Source organism: Cavenderia fasciculata, assembly GCF_000203815.1.
Source record: "Cavenderia fasciculata unplaced genomic scaffold Scf_Dfasci-G-p-12c09.r1-3, whole genome shotgun sequence".
Taxonomy (NCBI): domain Eukaryota; phylum Evosea; class Eumycetozoa; order Acytosteliales; family Cavenderiaceae; genus Cavenderia; species Cavenderia fasciculata.
In genome coordinates, this window is record NW_004457736.1 from 1,587,453 (window position 1) to 1,605,468 (window position 18,016).

Here is an 18,016-nt window from a genome sequence, read left to right on the forward strand (position 1 = left end):
ATAATTTAAATTATTTTTTGTTTAAAAACAAAAAGTGAGAGAATTTAAATCAACAATGAATGATCATAGGTCTAAACTACCAGATTATTTCGATCATCATAAATAATAATACTAAAATTTAATCTACTATCTTTTACTATGATTTTAAAAATGTAAAGATGGTTATATTAATAAAAACTAGTTTATCACCTGAGACAGTTTGAAACTTGAAAGTAAGTAAAAAAGAAAAATAGATAATTTTTAATATTATAACCACACATTTCTCCTTTGAATTTGAGGATTTTAATTTAGTTTGGTTTTGGTGTCAGCGTGACTTACAGATAGACCATATTATTATTATTATTTGTTGGGTAGATAGATAGATATAAGTAGTACTAATAGTAAACAACCAACAATCAACCTAAAAGATGAAAGATGACGATGATTTAGATGTCGACATTGAAAGATTCAATAAACTGAAAAAGAAATCATCTTCATCTCTGGATGTATCATCATCAGCTGATAATAATATTATTAGTAAACAAGAAAAGAAAGAACTTAAAGAAAGAGAAAAGGAAAGAGAAAAGAAGGAAAAAGAGGAAAAGAAGAAATTAAAATCATCTTCTAAGAAGATTAATACTTCTTCAAATGGTGATTCTTCCTCTTCCTCCTTTTCATCAGCACAACTTGAAATTAGTACACCAAGTGGATTTAAACAAACAACTACACCACCAATACCATCTGCATTAACAAAACCATCAATATTTACTTTGATACAATCACCAGTATCTGATTATAGTAGTAGTAATGATGATATTAGTAATAATAATAATAATAATAATAATAACGAACAATATATTGAACCAGAACCAGAATTAGAGGAACCTGAACATTATTATTATAGTGGTAAAAAAGAGAAATTATATTACAAGGTATCACCACAACTATTACAAGATGTATTGAAATGGGAAGAGAAAAAGACAAGTTATCAAAAGGCAATAGATGGTCTATTGAAAAAGAAAACTCAAATGTTGGATCTATTATTCAATGACTACTTGGAAGAGATGATTCCAATACTCGATCAACACAACTTTGATGCTCAATTCAAGAATGAAATCATTGGTCGTGAACGTGAAAGATTGGAAGCATCTAAACTTAAATTATTTGGTTCTGGTAATGCTTCCATTACTGCTTTGGAAACTCAAATCTCTCAAAGGAAAAAAGAAATTAATGTATGTAAAGATTGATAATTATATATTTATTTATTTATTTATTTATTTATTTATTTATTTATTTATTTATTTATTTATTTTTATCATTTTAACTTTTTTATTTTATTTATAGATGCATAATAAAATAACATTAATTCAATCAGTTGTTAGAGGATGGTTACAAAAGAGGAGATATCAAGAAATGAAAAAGAGAATTGAAAGAAGAAACAAATGTGTATTGGAGATTATAGAGACTGAAAGAACCTATGTCAATAGTTTAAATATCATTATGAATCAATTTTTGGCACCTCTTCAAACCATTCGAAAGGATCTCTTGTCACAATCTGAAATTAGTAGCATCTTTTCAAATTGTTCATCACTTCAAGGAATTCATCAAGAACTCTTGGAATCGCTGGAAAAGAAATGGAAGAATTGGGATCATCATCAATCCACTATTGCCGATAGTTTTCAACCACTCATTCCCTACCTCAAACTGTACATTCAATATATCAACAATTTCAACAATGCTATCAATACATTAAACGATTGTAAAAAAAGAGATTCAAAAGTAAATCAATTCTTTTTTAAAGTATGTATAAATAATAATAATAATTAATAATTCAGCCAATCATTTAAATTAATTATTATTTTATTATTTTAGGACTGTAAAAATAATGTACAATTAAAAAATAAAGATTTCCTTGATCTTCAAATTCAACCAGTACAAAGAATCCCAAGATATAAATTATTATTAATGGTAATTAAAGAAATCGATAGAGGTATCCTACCATTCTTCATTTTATTAATATATTTTAATTTTAGGAATTATTAAAAAATACACCAACAATTCATAAAGATTTTGATTTAATTACCAAAGCACTTAGAGCAGTTCAAGATGTAGCATCATCAATCAATGAAAGTAAAAGAAATGCAGAAGGTTTGGAAAAAATGATTCAAATTCAAGCTTCATTAATTCAAACAAATATTGTAAGTAAAAATATTTTAATAATAATAATAATTTAGATTTTTTATTTTAATTTTTTATTTTTATTTTAATTTTAGGAATTAGTTCAACCATATAGAAGACATTTAAAAGATGGAATAATAATGTTTGAAAAGAGAGGAGTATTAAAAGAACGTGTATTATTCCTATTTAATGATTCATTATTGTTGTGTAAAAAGAGACCAAATATAATGAGTGGAACATTGTTTGATACATCGCCTCGATACTCGATTGCTACACATCTCAAACTAGCCAGTTGTATTGTTTTACCAACTGAACAACCACAACATTCTCTCAAATACAAAGATGCAAGTGGTATGGTTCAAAATGGATCGTCCGATCAGACTCTTAAATCCATATCCTATGGGTTTGCTGTGTTGGGAAGAGAACATCTTTATTTCTACACTAAAAATGCAATTGAACAATTGGAATGGATCGAGTTGATCAAGGGTATTGTCAAGGAAATTGATCGTAACCACTCTACACTCAGAAAGGAGGAAGCAGAAGATGCAGGTGACCAAATGTTGGTACGTGAAAGTCATTCAAGATTGAGTACAATGATCGACGGATCAATGTCTGGAACTGTTCCCAATCCAAATAGATTATCAACTCGTATTATTGAAAGAGAATCAAGAGATCAATTACAACAACAACAACAACAGGGTCCAATAGTCATTGAAAGAACATCTAGAAATTCATCCTCACCTCCAAATAATAATACTTTACTTGCTTCTTCATTGACAACCCAACAAGTTTCCTCTTTTTCTTCTTCTTCTTCTTCTTTACTTGCAAATAGTATTGGTAATACTAGTCCACCATTACAACAACAACAATCATTTGGTAGAACGAGTAATTTGTCAACAACATTTTCAACTATATCATTATTACAACAATCTTCATCATCATCACCACCATTACCATCATACCAAAACAAATCAATTAGAGAATTGATAGATATTATCGCTCAATTGAATGATTTGTACCAACAATTATTTTCACCACTAGATTCACTTCAATCTGTATTTTCAGAGTATATCAAACATATTCAATCGGCAAACATGAACCAAACACTTGCAAATATTTCGACCATCCTAAACAAGATTGTTGGACTAAAACGACGATCGGTTGAATTAATGAGAGAAGAGAATCTAACCAAACAACTTCAAGATGTAATAGTCCAAGGAAAAGAAAACATTGGAGCTTACAATGAATGGGTAAAGAGAGCTCATCCAAATCCCAACGATCCAGCCAGTCAACAACCTCGGTTCCTTGTTATCAATCTTATGAAATGGTACAACACGTTACATGGAACATGGAGAATGATTTTGGATTTTGATTCTTCATTATCTTCCTCTTCAAACAATATGTCTCCTCCCAATGCTTTTTCATCTCCATTATCATCAACCATTTCAACTAGTTCTTTGGTTTAAATAAATCTCTATAGTATTCTTTTTTGATATACTGGCAATTATTAACTGACAGATCTATGATCATCCAGTCATAAGATAACCAAATAATAATAATTAATTTAATTATTGGTGAGTCATCATCCAATGAAAATCACAACCAAAAAACGACCTTAAAAGGTTTGAATCATATATTAAAAATCATTATAGTAAATCTATCTCAAGAATGAGTATACATTCAACAGATAACTATCGTACTAGTAATAGTAATAGTAATAGAAATACTTCGTCGTCGACTCTGTCAACCTCATCATCATCTGATGATAACAAGAATATAGTTGAAGAGATTAAAAAGTTAGATATCAATTTAAATAGACTCATACAATCATGTGAGAAACTAATATCAACCGATTCAAATAACAAGGATATCATTACTGTAGAAAAGGTATATATACATATATATAGTCATAATCATCATCTCATACTTTTATTAATCTTTGTATTATTTAGTATGTTCCTGTATTATTTACTAAATTAAGACAAATTAAAGAATTGATAGAGAATTATTCTATTGGACAAGGTAAAGATAATGTATCATCTCCTTCAATATTTAGACATGTGACAAAGGGTGGAGGTAGTGGTAAAGGAACACCAACAACAGAGTCTTCACCATTAAAACTATCTTCCATCGCACCTGCCGACAATGTAAATAATATCAAACCATATCAAATACCAACTAAAGAAGTATTGAATGAATATACTAGAAAGGTTAATGTATTATTTGGTTTAATTAATCAAGGAAAATTGGTAAGTCGACTACTCTATTCAGTTGTTGTTGGTTGTCTCTAAAGTCGACTTTTGATTCTAATATTCTTTTCTTTTTAAGGAATCACCAATATCAAACAAATTATCAATGATTAGATTACAATCAAGTTATATACCACATGCACAAAAAATGAATGAAGTACATGCAGTACTAAAGACTAAAAACAAAGAGGAAAAGAAAAAGACTGATATTCTACTACAAAACGATCAACCAAACTCTCATTCATTACCATCTTCATTGGCCACTTCGTCAATGCTGCCATCGATAGCTTCACCAAGTCTGCATTTTAGAAATACATTTAAAAATAGAAATGAAGAATTGAAACAATTGTTGGGTGAGAAGCATGGTGGTGGCGGTGATGGATTGTTTGATGAACAAGCAGAAGACGATGTAGATTCATCGTTTAAAGATGTTACACTTAGACAAAAACAATTACAAACAGATTATACCGATGAAATGGTTTCATCTTCCAAATACCTCAAAGAGTATAGTGAAAGAATGTCAACCAAACTAACTGGTGATAACCATAAAATCGATGAATTGTCATCGATACTGACAAACAATCACAGTAAAATTGGAGAACAAAATGATAGACTCAAAACCTATCTCAAGGAATCATCAAGTGATACATTGAATTATTGTATCATTATCATTGTAGTCATTTTAGTTTTCATGGGAACTTATATGTTAATGAAAATGAGTCCTAAAACAAATTAAAAATTAAATAATTAAATAAATAAAATGTACAGATAAATAGATAAATAATTATGCGCGTATAAAAAAAGGATTATATATTATATTATATTATTATTATTAATTTAGCAAGGTGGGTTGTTGTTGTATTTTCTCTTTCTCTTACTTTCTTTCTCTCTCTTTCTTTTTTAGAGAGTTTCTTCAACCAATTCATCAGGATTTGATGTCATATTAGTTGAGGGGGTTGAAGGAGTAGATGGAGTTGTTGTTTGAAGTGGAGAGGTAGTAGCAGAGGCTTGCTTCATTGATTGTGAAATTGCATTTTCAGTTCTCTTTCTAATCATTGCCTTGTTGATGGCATCTTTCATCTTTCTAAGATTATTGTTGATGATTTGTGATTGAATCTCTGATGCCAGTTGAGTGACACGTTCTTGAACAGTGGTGGTAGTGTCGACAAGTTTGAGACGCTCTTTGATGGACTGCATAGCAGGTGAGTTTTCGGGTAGTTTTAAGAGTTCACCGATATCAAGTACTGGTAGTGGCATGTGTTGGAGTGATTGGTTACGACGGAACCCAATTGAAAAGTATTCAAGACCGACTGTAGTGGTGAGGTTTTCATCCCAGTATAATGTTTTGAGGGTGCGGTTGACTTGGATAGCACGTCCCAAGGTGATGGCGAGGTCGTCACCAGCGTGGTGACCGGCAATATCCAACTCCATGATGGTGTCGTTACGGAGGAGTGCTTGTGCCAATGGGATAATATCGGCACGGAGACGTCCGTTGTTTGAGCCGGCAAAGTGCAGTGTCTCAAGTGGACACAACGCAAATGACGATGGTTGGATGAGTTGAACGAGTGCTTTGACGGCATTGGCAGCATGTGTGGTGTTGGAAGCCGATGGGATGGTACGGTTAACTACACGACCAGCCAAAGAGAGCGTGTTGGACAGTGTCTGCGAGAGAATGTCGGTCGATGGAGAGGTTGTGATGTTTCGGTTGATAAAGAGATGTTTGAGCTTGGGTAAAGTGGTTTGACAGAGCGTATCGACCAATTGAATAATACCCTCTTCTCCAAGATCGCAATCAGACAGATCCAAACGAACCAAGTTGGATGCAGCACTCAAAACTGGAACGATGAATTGTGGTGGCAACATTGTCGATGAAAGATTAACGTCTGCAAGATTAGGAGCAATCAATTGAAGGAATGACGCAAGATCATTGGCATCTTGTTGTGTTGATGCGTCAATAACCTTGCTTCCACCCGATGACGATGACTTGGTTTGCACCAACTTGTTGGAGGAAAGGTCGAGTTTGGTAATCATTCTAGTTTCCTTTGATCTTTGAATCGAAGAGCTTGGACGAAGACTAGACCACTTTACATTACAATCGGCCATTTCAAATTGTTTGAGTGATTGTGCCTCTGCGAGGAATGGAACCAAATCGACACCGCTATCCTCCATCTTGTTGCCAGACACTGACAAGAATTTGATATTCTTTAAGATCCATTTGTTTTGACGCATGGTCTTGAATATCAACGAGAGACCAGTCTTTCCAATTTGACACTTTGAAATATTTAAATATTGAATCTCGTGTCCAATCGTTGCCAACCAATCATTACACAATGACTGTGCTCCACGATCCTCAATTGCATTATTTGATAAATCAATTGTATGTAAATAATTATTCATTGCCATTGTCATCCATGTTTCTGGTGTCATCCAACTCTCTCTTGCGTTTATATTTTGTAAAATTAACTAAACAAAAAATAATAAGTAAATTAAAATTATTTCTTTTTCTTTTTTTCTTTCTCTTACCTTTGTAATTTTATTATTTGTTTGTAAAATACCATTTAAACTTAAAATACCATCATTACTAATTTTACAACTTGGATTATTAAATATAATAATTGATTCAAACCATTTATTATATTTAAGTGCCTAAATTAAAAAATTAAATAAATAGTTTAGTTTACTTTAATTATTTTTCTATCTATCTATCTATATATTTATCTACATACTTCAATCATTGATTTACCTTGAGCAGGGGAAGGAGGCTCAGGCCAATCAGAAAGATTTAAATCTTTAATATTATTTGCTTCGAAAAGGTTATCAATTTCCCAACAAATGTCATCACGTGGTGGTACACCGTAATAGTCGGATACACAACGATAGGTACGTGAGAAGCCTCCACAAGGACCAATATCCTTTGGCAATTCACCACCTTGTTGCATACCTGGAAAGTTGATAGAGAACATCTTTTTGATGGCCATTGCCAACTCGTCAACCTTGGCAGCAACACTACCAAAGGTGACTACGTATTGTCTAAACTTGAGTGTAGCAACATCGCTAGCAGGTACATATTCGACGAGATCCAATAGATGACCATCACTAATCACCTTGCCACCGGTACTAGAGAATACATAGATACGATACAATGTAACTACCAACAATTGTTCTTCCTCTTTTTGCTTTGAATTGATATCCCATAGTTTCTTTTTCTTTAAATCTGTAAATACTCCACTAAATAATACTGCATTTTGTTTTAATCCTTTTGATAATAAATAATGTTCAATTGATTCTAATAATAGAAAGAAATAATAATAGAAAGAAAGAAAGAGAAAGAAAGAGGTACAAAGAAATTTGAATATGAGTAAATAGTTGTATCATATATATATCATTTGATTACTTTTTTCACTTGCACCAAATGAAGATCCATTAGATTGAGAGTAATCTAATGATATATCGTTGCTACTCATTGTTTGTTTGTTTGTTTGTTTGTTGAACAAAGAATGAATGATGCAGACCCTCTTTTTCACCATGATGAGTCTCCCCTTTGTCACCACCTCCAAATTAATTTTTTTTAATTTTTTATTTATTATTTTTTTTTAAAGGTGAACAACAATAAGTATAAAAATACTATAACTTTTACAACCTTTTAAAATTTTTATATTATTTGTATTTAAATAATCTATATAGTATGTATAGAGTGAGGATACAACGGTATATTATTTATTTATTTAATTATTTTTTTTGGGAGCAATATATTTATAGTTTAAATATTTTTTAATATTAATATGAATATTATTAGTATTTAAATATTCTATTTTATTTATTTGTATTGAGGATACTACGAGCGGCAACTTTGAATGAGTGATAAACCTTTTCAAACCACTATAAATAAATTTTTGTAGTGATTGGCTTTGAGACACTGCCTCCAAGATTTTATGAATCTTTTCCAGATCAAAAGCAACACATAATTCCAATTGTTGGAGTGATGATTTTGATCTTGTTGAAATGATTTGGACTAATAGACTCGTTATCAAGGTACTTTGGTCGGGGCTCCCCAAATGATGAATTTTTAAAGACTTTAAACCAACAAGAGGAATGATCATCGACTCTATGATTCGATATGATAGTTGGTCGAGTGAAACTATTATCGATAAAGATGTAACAGTTGATGGCAACTCTATGGGGCCAGTTAACTGTTCATTGTCTTGTTGAAGAACTAGTTGAAGTGATTGTAACCTTGTCTTTGAAAGATATGGCAGAGTGATTTGGTTGACTTGAATTGGGTAGTATAAATGAGTAATAGTTGGACTTTTTTCCATAAACTCTACAAACTCTTGGTCGTTGCGTGTTGTTGTGGGGTTATTAGATATAGTCAGCACCTGAATCGAGTTGGGTGTTGGTATCTTGTTAAATGGAAAGGGGTGATCGAGTGGTTGTCTAAAATGTTGGTACAGTACTAGAGAAGTGACGTTTGGTGGAATCACGGGAAATTCTTGAATACTACATGCTTTCAATGTTGTAAGACCACTACACCAACTACCTAAATTGTTTAGATCCACTTCAAAAGAAATAACTCTTTCAATCCTGTTCAATACATCCATTGGTAAAAGAAAAGATTGGTATGGCCCGTTTGGGATAAAGTAGACACCTTGCGACTCTTCAATGTACTTGAAATTAAAGCCATAGTATGATGGAAACACCAATTCCTTTAGATTTGGAAGGTTCCTCACTATCTTGTCTATAATACCAAGACCCAATGCATCACCAGTGAGATCTAAAGTATGCACATCTCTTAACAACAAGTCTACTCGATTTCTGTTTTCTTTATCAAGTAGAAACGTTGAATTTCTCTCCAATCTTCTGGACATTGTCTTTTTGATAACCTTGACAAATGACTTTAACAGTACCGTAGAGACACAGTGGATTAGAAGTATGTTGAATATAATCTTCAAAGCACTGAACTGATGGGTTTATTGTAAGAGGAAGATGAGCTTCCTCTACAAATCTTTTAACCAAAGCCCTCCATGCCTTTGATACACTAGCTAAATTAAATACATCTTTAATATATAATATATTTTGTTTATAGTGTTCTCTATGTGTACATAATAGATTGATGATTCCGAGTTGAATAATATATGGCACAACAACAACTGTTGTAGTAGCTCCTTTTTTTGTAATTCTTTTTAAAAATTGAAACATCTTGTTATTTACTTCATCATTACATTGAAAAAAATATTTCAAAATTCTTTATTTATTTAAACTTTTTAAACTTTTTAATATTGATATAAATATTATTTGTATTTAAAAATTCTACTTTATCTGTATTTGGTAACATTGAGGATACTAATGGTAGCTTTGCATGGATTAGCTTTTTGACACGACCATACACAAATTTTTGTAGGGATTGACTTTGAGACACTGCTTCCAAGATCGGATCAATCTTTTCAAAACCATGATATCCATGTAATTCCAATTGTTTGAGTGATGATTGTGATCTTGTTGAAATGATTTGGACAAAAAGACTAGTAAACAAGGTAATTTGGAATGGGTTGACCCGGTGATGGTTCCGTATGCTTCTCCAGTACAAGAGAAGAGAGGGTTGGTGGAATCACGGGAACCCCAAGAGTACAGAATGCATTCAATGTCGTAAGACCACTAAAACGACTACTTAAAGTACTTATATCAGAGTCAAATGAAGATATTCTTTCAATCCTTTCCAATGAATCGGTTGGTAAAAGTATAGTTTGGTTTGGTCTGGAAAACCTTGATAACCAATGATAGTTTTAACGGTACCGTAGAGACCCAGTGGATTAGAAGTATGTTGAATATAATCTTGAAAGCAATGAAACAATGGGTTTAATGTAAGAGGACGATGAGATTCCTCTACGAATCTTTTAACCAAATCTCTCCATGACTTTGATACACTACCAATATTAAATACATCTTTAATATTTAATTGATATTGTTTGTAGTGTTTTCTATGTGTACATAATAGATTGATGATTGGAAATTGTACTATATATGGTACAGTTGTTCCAATATTCTTTTTTTTAAAAGTTGAAACATTATTTAATTTAATTTTAATAACAACAAGATAACAAACTTGTGAAAAATCATTAATCTATAATATAATTTAAAATGATCAGTTGTATTAAATATTCAAGTCTTTTTGCAAAACCCCTCATTTAAATGATGTTCAACAATATTCATAATATTTTTTTGTTTTAATATTTATTTATTTTTAGGAGCAATATATTTATAATTTAAATACTTTTCAATATCCAAATAGATATTATTTGTATTTAAATATTCTATTCTATCAGAGAATATTGTAGATACTAATGGTAACTTTGAATGGGTTGTCTTTTTGGGACGGCTTGACACTAATTTTTGTAATGATTGACTTTGAGACATTGCCTCTAAAAGGATATCGTCCACCGCGAATCCATATGGATCACGTAATTCCAATTGTTGAAGTGATTTTAATTTTGAAATGATTGGTATTAAATGGCTTGACAACAATGCACTTGAATAAGTTTTACCTGTGATTTTGAGTGACTTTAAACCATTAGCCACTAAACAGTCCAATTTTCTATATGATATTTGACCAATGTTAATAAAAATATCAATCGATAGAGATTCGACTGTTGATGGTAACTCTATGTGACCAATCAATTCAGTGTTATCAATATCTATTCGAATTGATTGTAACTTTGTCTTTGCAAGATATGGTAGAGTGGCTTGGTTGACTGGAATTGGGTAGTCTGCATGTTGGAGGGTACTATTATTTTTTTCGATAAACTCTAAAAACTCTTGGTAATTGTCTGCTACGAGGCTATTGGATAGTGACAGTACCCGAATAGAGTTGAGTGTCGGTATCTTTCGGAAAGGAACTGAATAGTTATAGTCTGAGAAAAATCCGAGAGAAGTGATGGTTGGTGGAAGAAATTCCAAGACAGTAGGACTGCAATCCAATGTTGTTAGACCACTAAACCAATTCGGTTGGAAATTGTGTCGACCAGAGCTCTTTAACAAAGTTACTCTTTCTATCCTTTTCAATACATCGATTGGTAAAAGTATTGGTGATCTCGGCGATTCACCTCTTGGCTCTTCTACCGGTTCAAAGTGAATACCTTCTTCTTTAATGTACTTTGGTTGATAATGGTTTGCCGAAACAAACAATTCCTTTAGATTTGGAAGGGTCATCTGATTTATCACATTGGTCATAATGATTGATATTGATGTGGTAGGTCTACTCGTTAGATCTATCATGTACACATCTCTTAGCAACAAGCCTAACCGATGTTTGTTGCCTTTATCGAGTACAAACAATTCATTTCTCTCTGCAATCGTGTTGTCAGATGTATGACTGTAACCTTGGTGACCAATGATTTTAACAGTACTATAGAGACACAGCGGATTCGAAATATGTTGAATATAATCTTCAAAGTATTGAAATGCTGGGTCTATTCTAAGAGGACGATGAGCTTCCTCTACAAATCTTTTGACCAAAGCCCTCCATGCCTTTGATACACTACCAATATTAAATACATCTCTAATATATAATATATTTTGTTTATAGTGTTCTCTATGTGTACATAATAAATAGATAACTTGAAATTGTAAAATATATGGTACAACAACAACTACTTCTCCTTTTCCTTTTTGTTTGAACATGATAATAATCCGCAGAAGTTCACACCCTTTCAACTAATATTAGCTACTAAATAAAAATAATAAAAATTAATTTAAATTGCATTTGAGAATAAGTTTAGATAACAAAGTGAGACAAAGAAACAAGTCATAATCTGATGAAGAACAACCCAAGGATGATTAATTATTTTGTTGATGTATAGTATATTTATTATATAGTTTATATTATAATACATTATGGATACACAATTATTTAGACAAGTATTTAATAATAGATATCTATTCAGATTAATAGTGTCAGAGGTTCAGAAAGGTGGACTTGAAAAGGATGACAAACCATTCATGTACTCTGCCTACTTGTACAATTATCGCAAACGATATGTATACCTCAAACACGATGAAATCAAGGATATCGGGAGAATGCTTGCAAATAATGGTCTTACCGGACTACTCCGGTACCAATTAAAACGAGCGCTACAAGAACAACAAGAACACATACGCAAATATGGAGGAGATATTGCTCAACCAAAAAGACTCACCTTTAAACCAAATGATCTATTTTACATTCAATTGTTTAAACTAGATGATGAACAGTTTCAAAACTCTATCATTGACTATGTAGGCTTGGATAAGATATTCAGTCAAGATACATCATTTCCAATATTAGTTGCAGTATTACCAGAAACTCATAATATTGCAAAAAGATATATAAATTATCTATCATCACTTCCTCCTCCTCCTCGATCGTCACGTAACACCATTAATACTAAATGTGTTCATAGTATTGGACCACAAGAAGAAAATTTGACAGATCCTAAATTTAGTAGATTTCAAAGTAAGATATCTTCTATTATTAGAGATGCTGCTAGATTTAATCATTTCGATATCATTTTTGGATTGTTGGATCGATACATTAAATATTTCCGATTGGATGAAAATATGTCTCATGCATGCTTGGAATACATTGTCAGAGGTGGTGGCAAGCCCGATCTGATTGACAAGTGGATAACAGACACTAATCGTCCTTTATCCAATTTTGAAAGAGTGTATATGCTTAAAATGACTGCTCACATTGGAGCAATTGAAGCGGCAACCTACTTTTTAGATAAATGTCCAACCACCTCTCTACCACAACACTATATCGACCTCTTTACAGCAACCTTGATAGAATCAATGAAATCTCTTCAATCAGATTATCAAATGTACATTTTAGATTATATCTTTAAAAATCATCCATCTATATTACCAACCATTACAACTATTCCTGGTTTATTTAGTCATTCAAATGAATAGATTTGAAAATTTAATAGTTGATTTGTAACAATAAAAAAATTATTTATTATTTAATTAATTGTGTAAAAAAAAAGAAAAGATACTATTATTATTATTATTATTATTAATATTATTATTTTTAAATCAATAATTATTCATTATTATTATTAATTAATATTATTAATTTTGCCTATAATTGATTGATTTTTAGGAATTCTTTTTGTTTCTAAATTCGGAATAATGTTGTGATGCAGCATTTGCAACACCATCTACATTGTTTCTGACATTGTTGACCGATCCTGAAGCAGCAGCGGCAGCAGCAGCAGCTGGATTGTTGATACCACCAGCTTGTGGTTTATTAACAAGTTGATTTGAAACTTGTTTGATGAGATCGTTGACAATAGCAACCAACTTTTCAACATATGGTGCAATATTGCTAACAATCAATGTATGATGTTGATTATAAATGAATCCTGGTAAAAGAATAATAGAATATACTATAGTAAAAATAAAAAGACATTGATTAAAATATTAAATCATTTGATTTGATTTGAAAGGATATGAATGTACATACAAGCAATGATGAATAAAGTAAATCCAGAAAACAAAGTTCCAACAAATGCCAAAATCATACAAACAATACCAGTTTGAATTAAAAACTATAATAAGTATCATCAAAAGATATTATTAATAACGATTTGATTCTTTGATAATTTATATATATAGGTTATATAACATACTTGAACTGGTGAAAGTTTCTTGAAAGTTCTCAAGTCATTGAAGTGTTCGGTAATACTGAATTTAATATCGGAAAGTACTCTAATAGCTTCAAGGTATGGTTCATGTGATGTTGAACGTGGCTACACATATATGAAGAATGATTCATTAGTATTCGATATATCATAACTATTATTACTACTATTACATACGAATAACTTTGTCAATACATTGAATTGATAACTTTGAGAAAGAATGTTAAACAATAAACAGATAGGTATAATGATAAAGACGGCAGTGACGACAGAGATTGAAGTATCTTTGAAATAGTATATCAATGCAGTGATTGCCAACAACAGTACACCAAATTCGATTGGACGTGTCCACAATAACAATGCTCTTGTGTATTTAATAGGTTCTTCATAATCCTTTAAACTCTCTTCTAATTGTTTACGAGCAATTGCCCTCTTTTGAAGATTGGTCATCATCTTTTTATATTATATATTACTAAATACTACTATCTATCTATCTATCTTTCTTCTTTCTATTCACTGCAATGTTGTTTACAAAGAACCTACAAACTAATAATGCTAATTGTATTGCTTACTATTCCCACTTCATGAATCATTCTTTTTCAAGCAGCAAGCATGCATCATCATCATCACCAACCTCACATTTTTCCTTTTTAGTGTCAGAGAAATTGGAGGGAACCCAAAAGAAGAAATTAGAATTTTGAGATAAGATAATAAATAGTCAAAGTTTAATAATTCAATAGTTTAGTTTAGTTTAGTTTAGTTTTGAAATTGTTGTTCAATCGATTTGTGTATCAAATAATAATTTATTATATTATTATTACTTTAAAGTTAATTTTACTGTAAATATTATTAATATATTATTTGTTATAATATTATAATTCTTTAGAGATAAGATCAGTTTTGGTAATGACACCAACCAATTTACCCATAGATGTAACATAGGTGAAAGAGAGACCCAACATGGTGAATAAATGGAACACCTTGTTCATTGGTGTGAGATCTGGAATTTGACTTGGTGCCAAATCCATCAATAATGCTGTCTCTCCACTTTCAATGATATCTCCCAACATGTGATCTGCCCAAACAGATTCTGCTATATATTTTGATGTTTCCTCTTCCTCTGCTCCATTTACTCCAACTTGATCATTAATTGTTATAAATTGTTGTCCATTATTATTATTATTATTATTATTATTTGCGTTATTATTATTATTATCTTGTTGAATTTCATTAATATCTTGATTATCAGTAGCATGTCTTCTTCTTAGATTTTCCATTTCAATATTATCTTGGTCAATACTACTACTGCTACCAACATCACCATCGTCATCATCTTGTTTTAATTTAACATTTTCATAATCTTCTTCATTTTCCTCTTCTTCTTCATCATCATCATCATCATCATCTTGACTTGATAATAATGATTGTTTATCTTGTTGATTTCGTTTGTTGTTATTTCTATTATTATTATTATTATGATCTGTATTTGTTGTTGGATGTGATATTAAAATGGATGAATTATCTATCAATTTATCGTGTTCTTGATTATTAATATTATTTTGACCAATAGTAGTATTATCGATAATAATACCATTGCTATGAATCTTTGATAATGCATCTTCTACATTTTCAATATGAGTTTCAATCAATTCACGCATACTCGATCTTTCAACGATACCCAATAATAACATATTCTTGTTGGTATCGACAACTGGAATAAAAGTATATCTATATTTCTCCAAAAATGCAAGTACTTGTTTGACAGTTGAATGCATCGATAAAAAGTTAATATCTGATCTCATAATCTCTTTTGCTGTCATTGAATAAACCCTAAATAAATAGAAAAAATATTAGTTTATATATTCCAATATTATTATTATTATTTATAATTTATATAAATATATATCTTACCTTTCACTTCTATAACTTGATAAAAATGGTAAACCTTGAATCTTTAATGCAGTATCAAATAATGGTTTGTTAAAGAAATTTCCAACTGCTGTTGCTGTAATTGAACAAATCTAAATAAAATAGATTATAAATTAGTAAATGTGTAATTATTATTATTATTAATATTAATATTTTAGACATACTAATACAGGAATTAATAAACTTAATTGACCAGTTAATTCTAAAACAAAAATAGATGGGGAAAGAGCACGAATGGTACCAGAGACTAGACCAGCAGAACCAATGACTGCATAACCGGCGGGGAGAATGGCAGAGAGGTTGAGATGGTAATGTAAAAGTTCACCAAACAGACGACCAAGTGCCGCACCACTGACAATAAAGGGTGTGATGGCACCACCTGGAATGGGGATGGTGATGTTAAAGACGGTGAGGAAGAGCTTGACACCAATGTAGACCAAGAGATTGTAGAAACGGTTTTCGTAGGGGTGACCGTCGCCCACTGGGAATAGGTAGGGTACAGGCTCCTCTTCGTTGATGAATTGTTTCATGCAGTATGAGAATGGCTGACGGGCAAGTGGTCCGGCCATGTATGTAAGAGCAGCAGAGAGGGCAGAGACAACTACGACGAGACCGATACGAGACTGCTTGAGAAAAGCATAACGCAGACGGAACCGCACAATCTTTTCATAGAGAAATACAAAGAGTGCGCCAATGAGTCCGGTGATGATACCAATAATGACAAAACTGATGAGCTCGGGGTACCCGTACGGTGTGGGGTTATAGTTGAAATGGTAGAGTGACGAGAATGCTTCGATGCCAACCAAGGGACGCGAGAGGTAAAAGATGATGGCAGTGGTCGTCGCGCACAAAAACCCTTTCCACAAGTTGCCAAAAATGCAGTTGGTCGCCGTCACCTCGATCGCAAAGAGTAGACCACCAATGGGTGCACCGAAATTGGCTACTACACCACTCGCCAACGCACAGATAAACATTTGGTAGCGCACAATCTGATTCTTTTTAATATTTGAAAAGAAACGCAGTCCCATCATTTGCTGCGCGATAATAGCAGACGCATGCATAAACGGACCGGTACGACCGATAGTCAAACCGGCGGCTGTCGCACACACCATACCCAACAACTTGGAGACGAGTGTTTTGACACCCAAGACACGCGACAAATTGATACCTGACAGAATCGACTTGATCTCTGGGATACCGGAACCCACCGCATACGGCGATATAAAACTAATACACGATACCGACACAAATGACAGTGTCACCGAATAGGCAACGAATATAAGTGCGTCGTACAAGTTGTATTTGACGCCAGTGTGTACTGCCGGCAACAAGTATCGTCGCAGAGCATCCAACTCTTTCAGTGCCATATCACATGCCATACCCATCAAAGCAATGGTGATACCGAGTATAGGGATAAAGAGTAGTGTCGAGATACGCTCCTTTTTCAACCAATGATGGAATCTCATCTTCCACGTCTTGATATTCTTGTCCAAAACAATATCGTCTCGATCCAACGTTGGATCGGATTGTAAATTAGAATACATATCGACCGATTCAAAAATTACATCGTAATCTGCCATCGATGTTGCTTTGTATTCTTTTGTATCTTTTATCTTTGTCAATACTTTATGCATCTTTTTCTTATAATCATTTGATCTTATATTTGTTACTACTGACTATTTGGATATAGAGATATCAAAGAAAGAAAGATTGAATATTATTAATAAAAGAAAGTAAAAGGTTTAAACCTTTGACCGAGTCATTCATTCACAACATCTTTCTTTCTCTTTCTTTGTAACATTACATACCTGCATTCTTTGATTTAAATCATCAGTACCATGTTGGAAAAAGTTAACTATACGATCTCTATGACCTTGAAAGTCAACATTCAAAGGGTTGAGATTCAAATTCAAAGGATTCAAATTAATATCCTTTATAGCGTTTAAAGGATTAAAATTTGCCATTCCTTCCTTCTTGACTCTTAGATGTATAGTATTACGATACTAT

General features: G+C 32.0%; 7 protein-coding genes across 7 annotated transcripts; 3 read left to right on the forward strand and 4 right to left on the reverse strand.

Moving 5' to 3' along the window:
* Positions 1-407: 407 nt before the first annotated feature.
* Positions 408-3,623, forward strand: gxcHH (pleckstrin domain-containing protein; the record flags this gene model as incomplete). Its single annotated transcript, XM_004362190.1, has 5 exons — positions 408-1,211; positions 1,324-1,779; positions 1,852-1,947; positions 2,013-2,177; positions 2,253-3,623. 5 exons carry the CDS (start codon positions 408-410, stop codon positions 3,621-3,623), a joined length of 2,892 nt encoding a protein of 963 aa, XP_004362247.1.
* Positions 3,624-3,825: 202 nt separating this feature from the next.
* On the forward strand, positions 3,826-5,142 carry DFA_06547 (putative transmembrane protein; the record flags this gene model as incomplete). The annotated part of the gene is made up of 3 exons (XM_004362191.1): positions 3,826-4,044; positions 4,110-4,406; positions 4,486-5,142. 3 exons carry the CDS (start codon positions 3,826-3,828, stop codon positions 5,140-5,142), a joined length of 1,173 nt encoding a protein of 390 aa, XP_004362248.1.
* Positions 5,143-5,306: 164 nt separating this feature from the next.
* DFA_06548 (uncharacterized protein) lies at positions 5,307-7,870 on the reverse strand (the record flags this gene model as incomplete). The annotated part of the gene is made up of 4 exons (XM_004362192.1): positions 5,307-6,869; positions 6,930-7,052; positions 7,133-7,692; positions 7,801-7,870. The coding sequence occupies 4 exons, from the start codon at positions 7,868-7,870 to the stop codon at positions 5,307-5,309; spliced, it is 2,316 nt and encodes a 771-aa protein (XP_004362249.1).
* An 895-nt stretch (positions 7,871-8,765) lies between these two features.
* On the reverse strand, positions 8,766-12,080 carry DFA_06549 (uncharacterized protein; the record flags this gene model as incomplete). Its single annotated transcript, XM_004362193.1, has 7 exons — positions 8,766-8,806; positions 8,905-8,961; positions 9,151-9,225; positions 9,287-9,441; positions 9,665-9,925; positions 10,253-10,524; positions 10,743-12,080. 7 exons carry the CDS (start codon positions 12,078-12,080, stop codon positions 8,766-8,768), a joined length of 2,199 nt encoding a protein of 732 aa, XP_004362250.1.
* A 213-nt stretch (positions 12,081-12,293) lies between these two features.
* Positions 12,294-13,349, forward strand: DFA_06550 (uncharacterized protein; the record flags this gene model as incomplete). Its single annotated transcript, XM_004362194.1, has 1 exon — positions 12,294-13,349. The coding sequence occupies one exon, from the start codon at positions 12,294-12,296 to the stop codon at positions 13,347-13,349; it is 1,056 nt and encodes a 351-aa protein (XP_004362251.1).
* Positions 13,350-13,535: 186 nt separating this feature from the next.
* DFA_06551 (uncharacterized protein) lies at positions 13,536-14,673 on the reverse strand (the record flags this gene model as incomplete). Its single annotated transcript, XM_004362195.1, has 5 exons — positions 13,536-13,825; positions 13,903-13,987; positions 14,069-14,188; positions 14,258-14,533; positions 14,653-14,673. The coding sequence occupies 5 exons, from the start codon at positions 14,671-14,673 to the stop codon at positions 13,536-13,538; spliced, it is 792 nt and encodes a 263-aa protein (XP_004362252.1).
* A 279-nt stretch (positions 14,674-14,952) lies between these two features.
* On the reverse strand, positions 14,953-17,973 carry clcE (chloride channel protein; the record flags this gene model as incomplete). Its single annotated transcript, XM_004362196.1, has 4 exons — positions 14,953-15,910; positions 15,992-16,101; positions 16,174-17,685; positions 17,818-17,973. The coding sequence occupies 4 exons, from the start codon at positions 17,971-17,973 to the stop codon at positions 14,953-14,955; spliced, it is 2,736 nt and encodes a 911-aa protein (XP_004362253.1).
* Between the last annotated feature and the right edge of the window lie 43 nt (positions 17,974-18,016).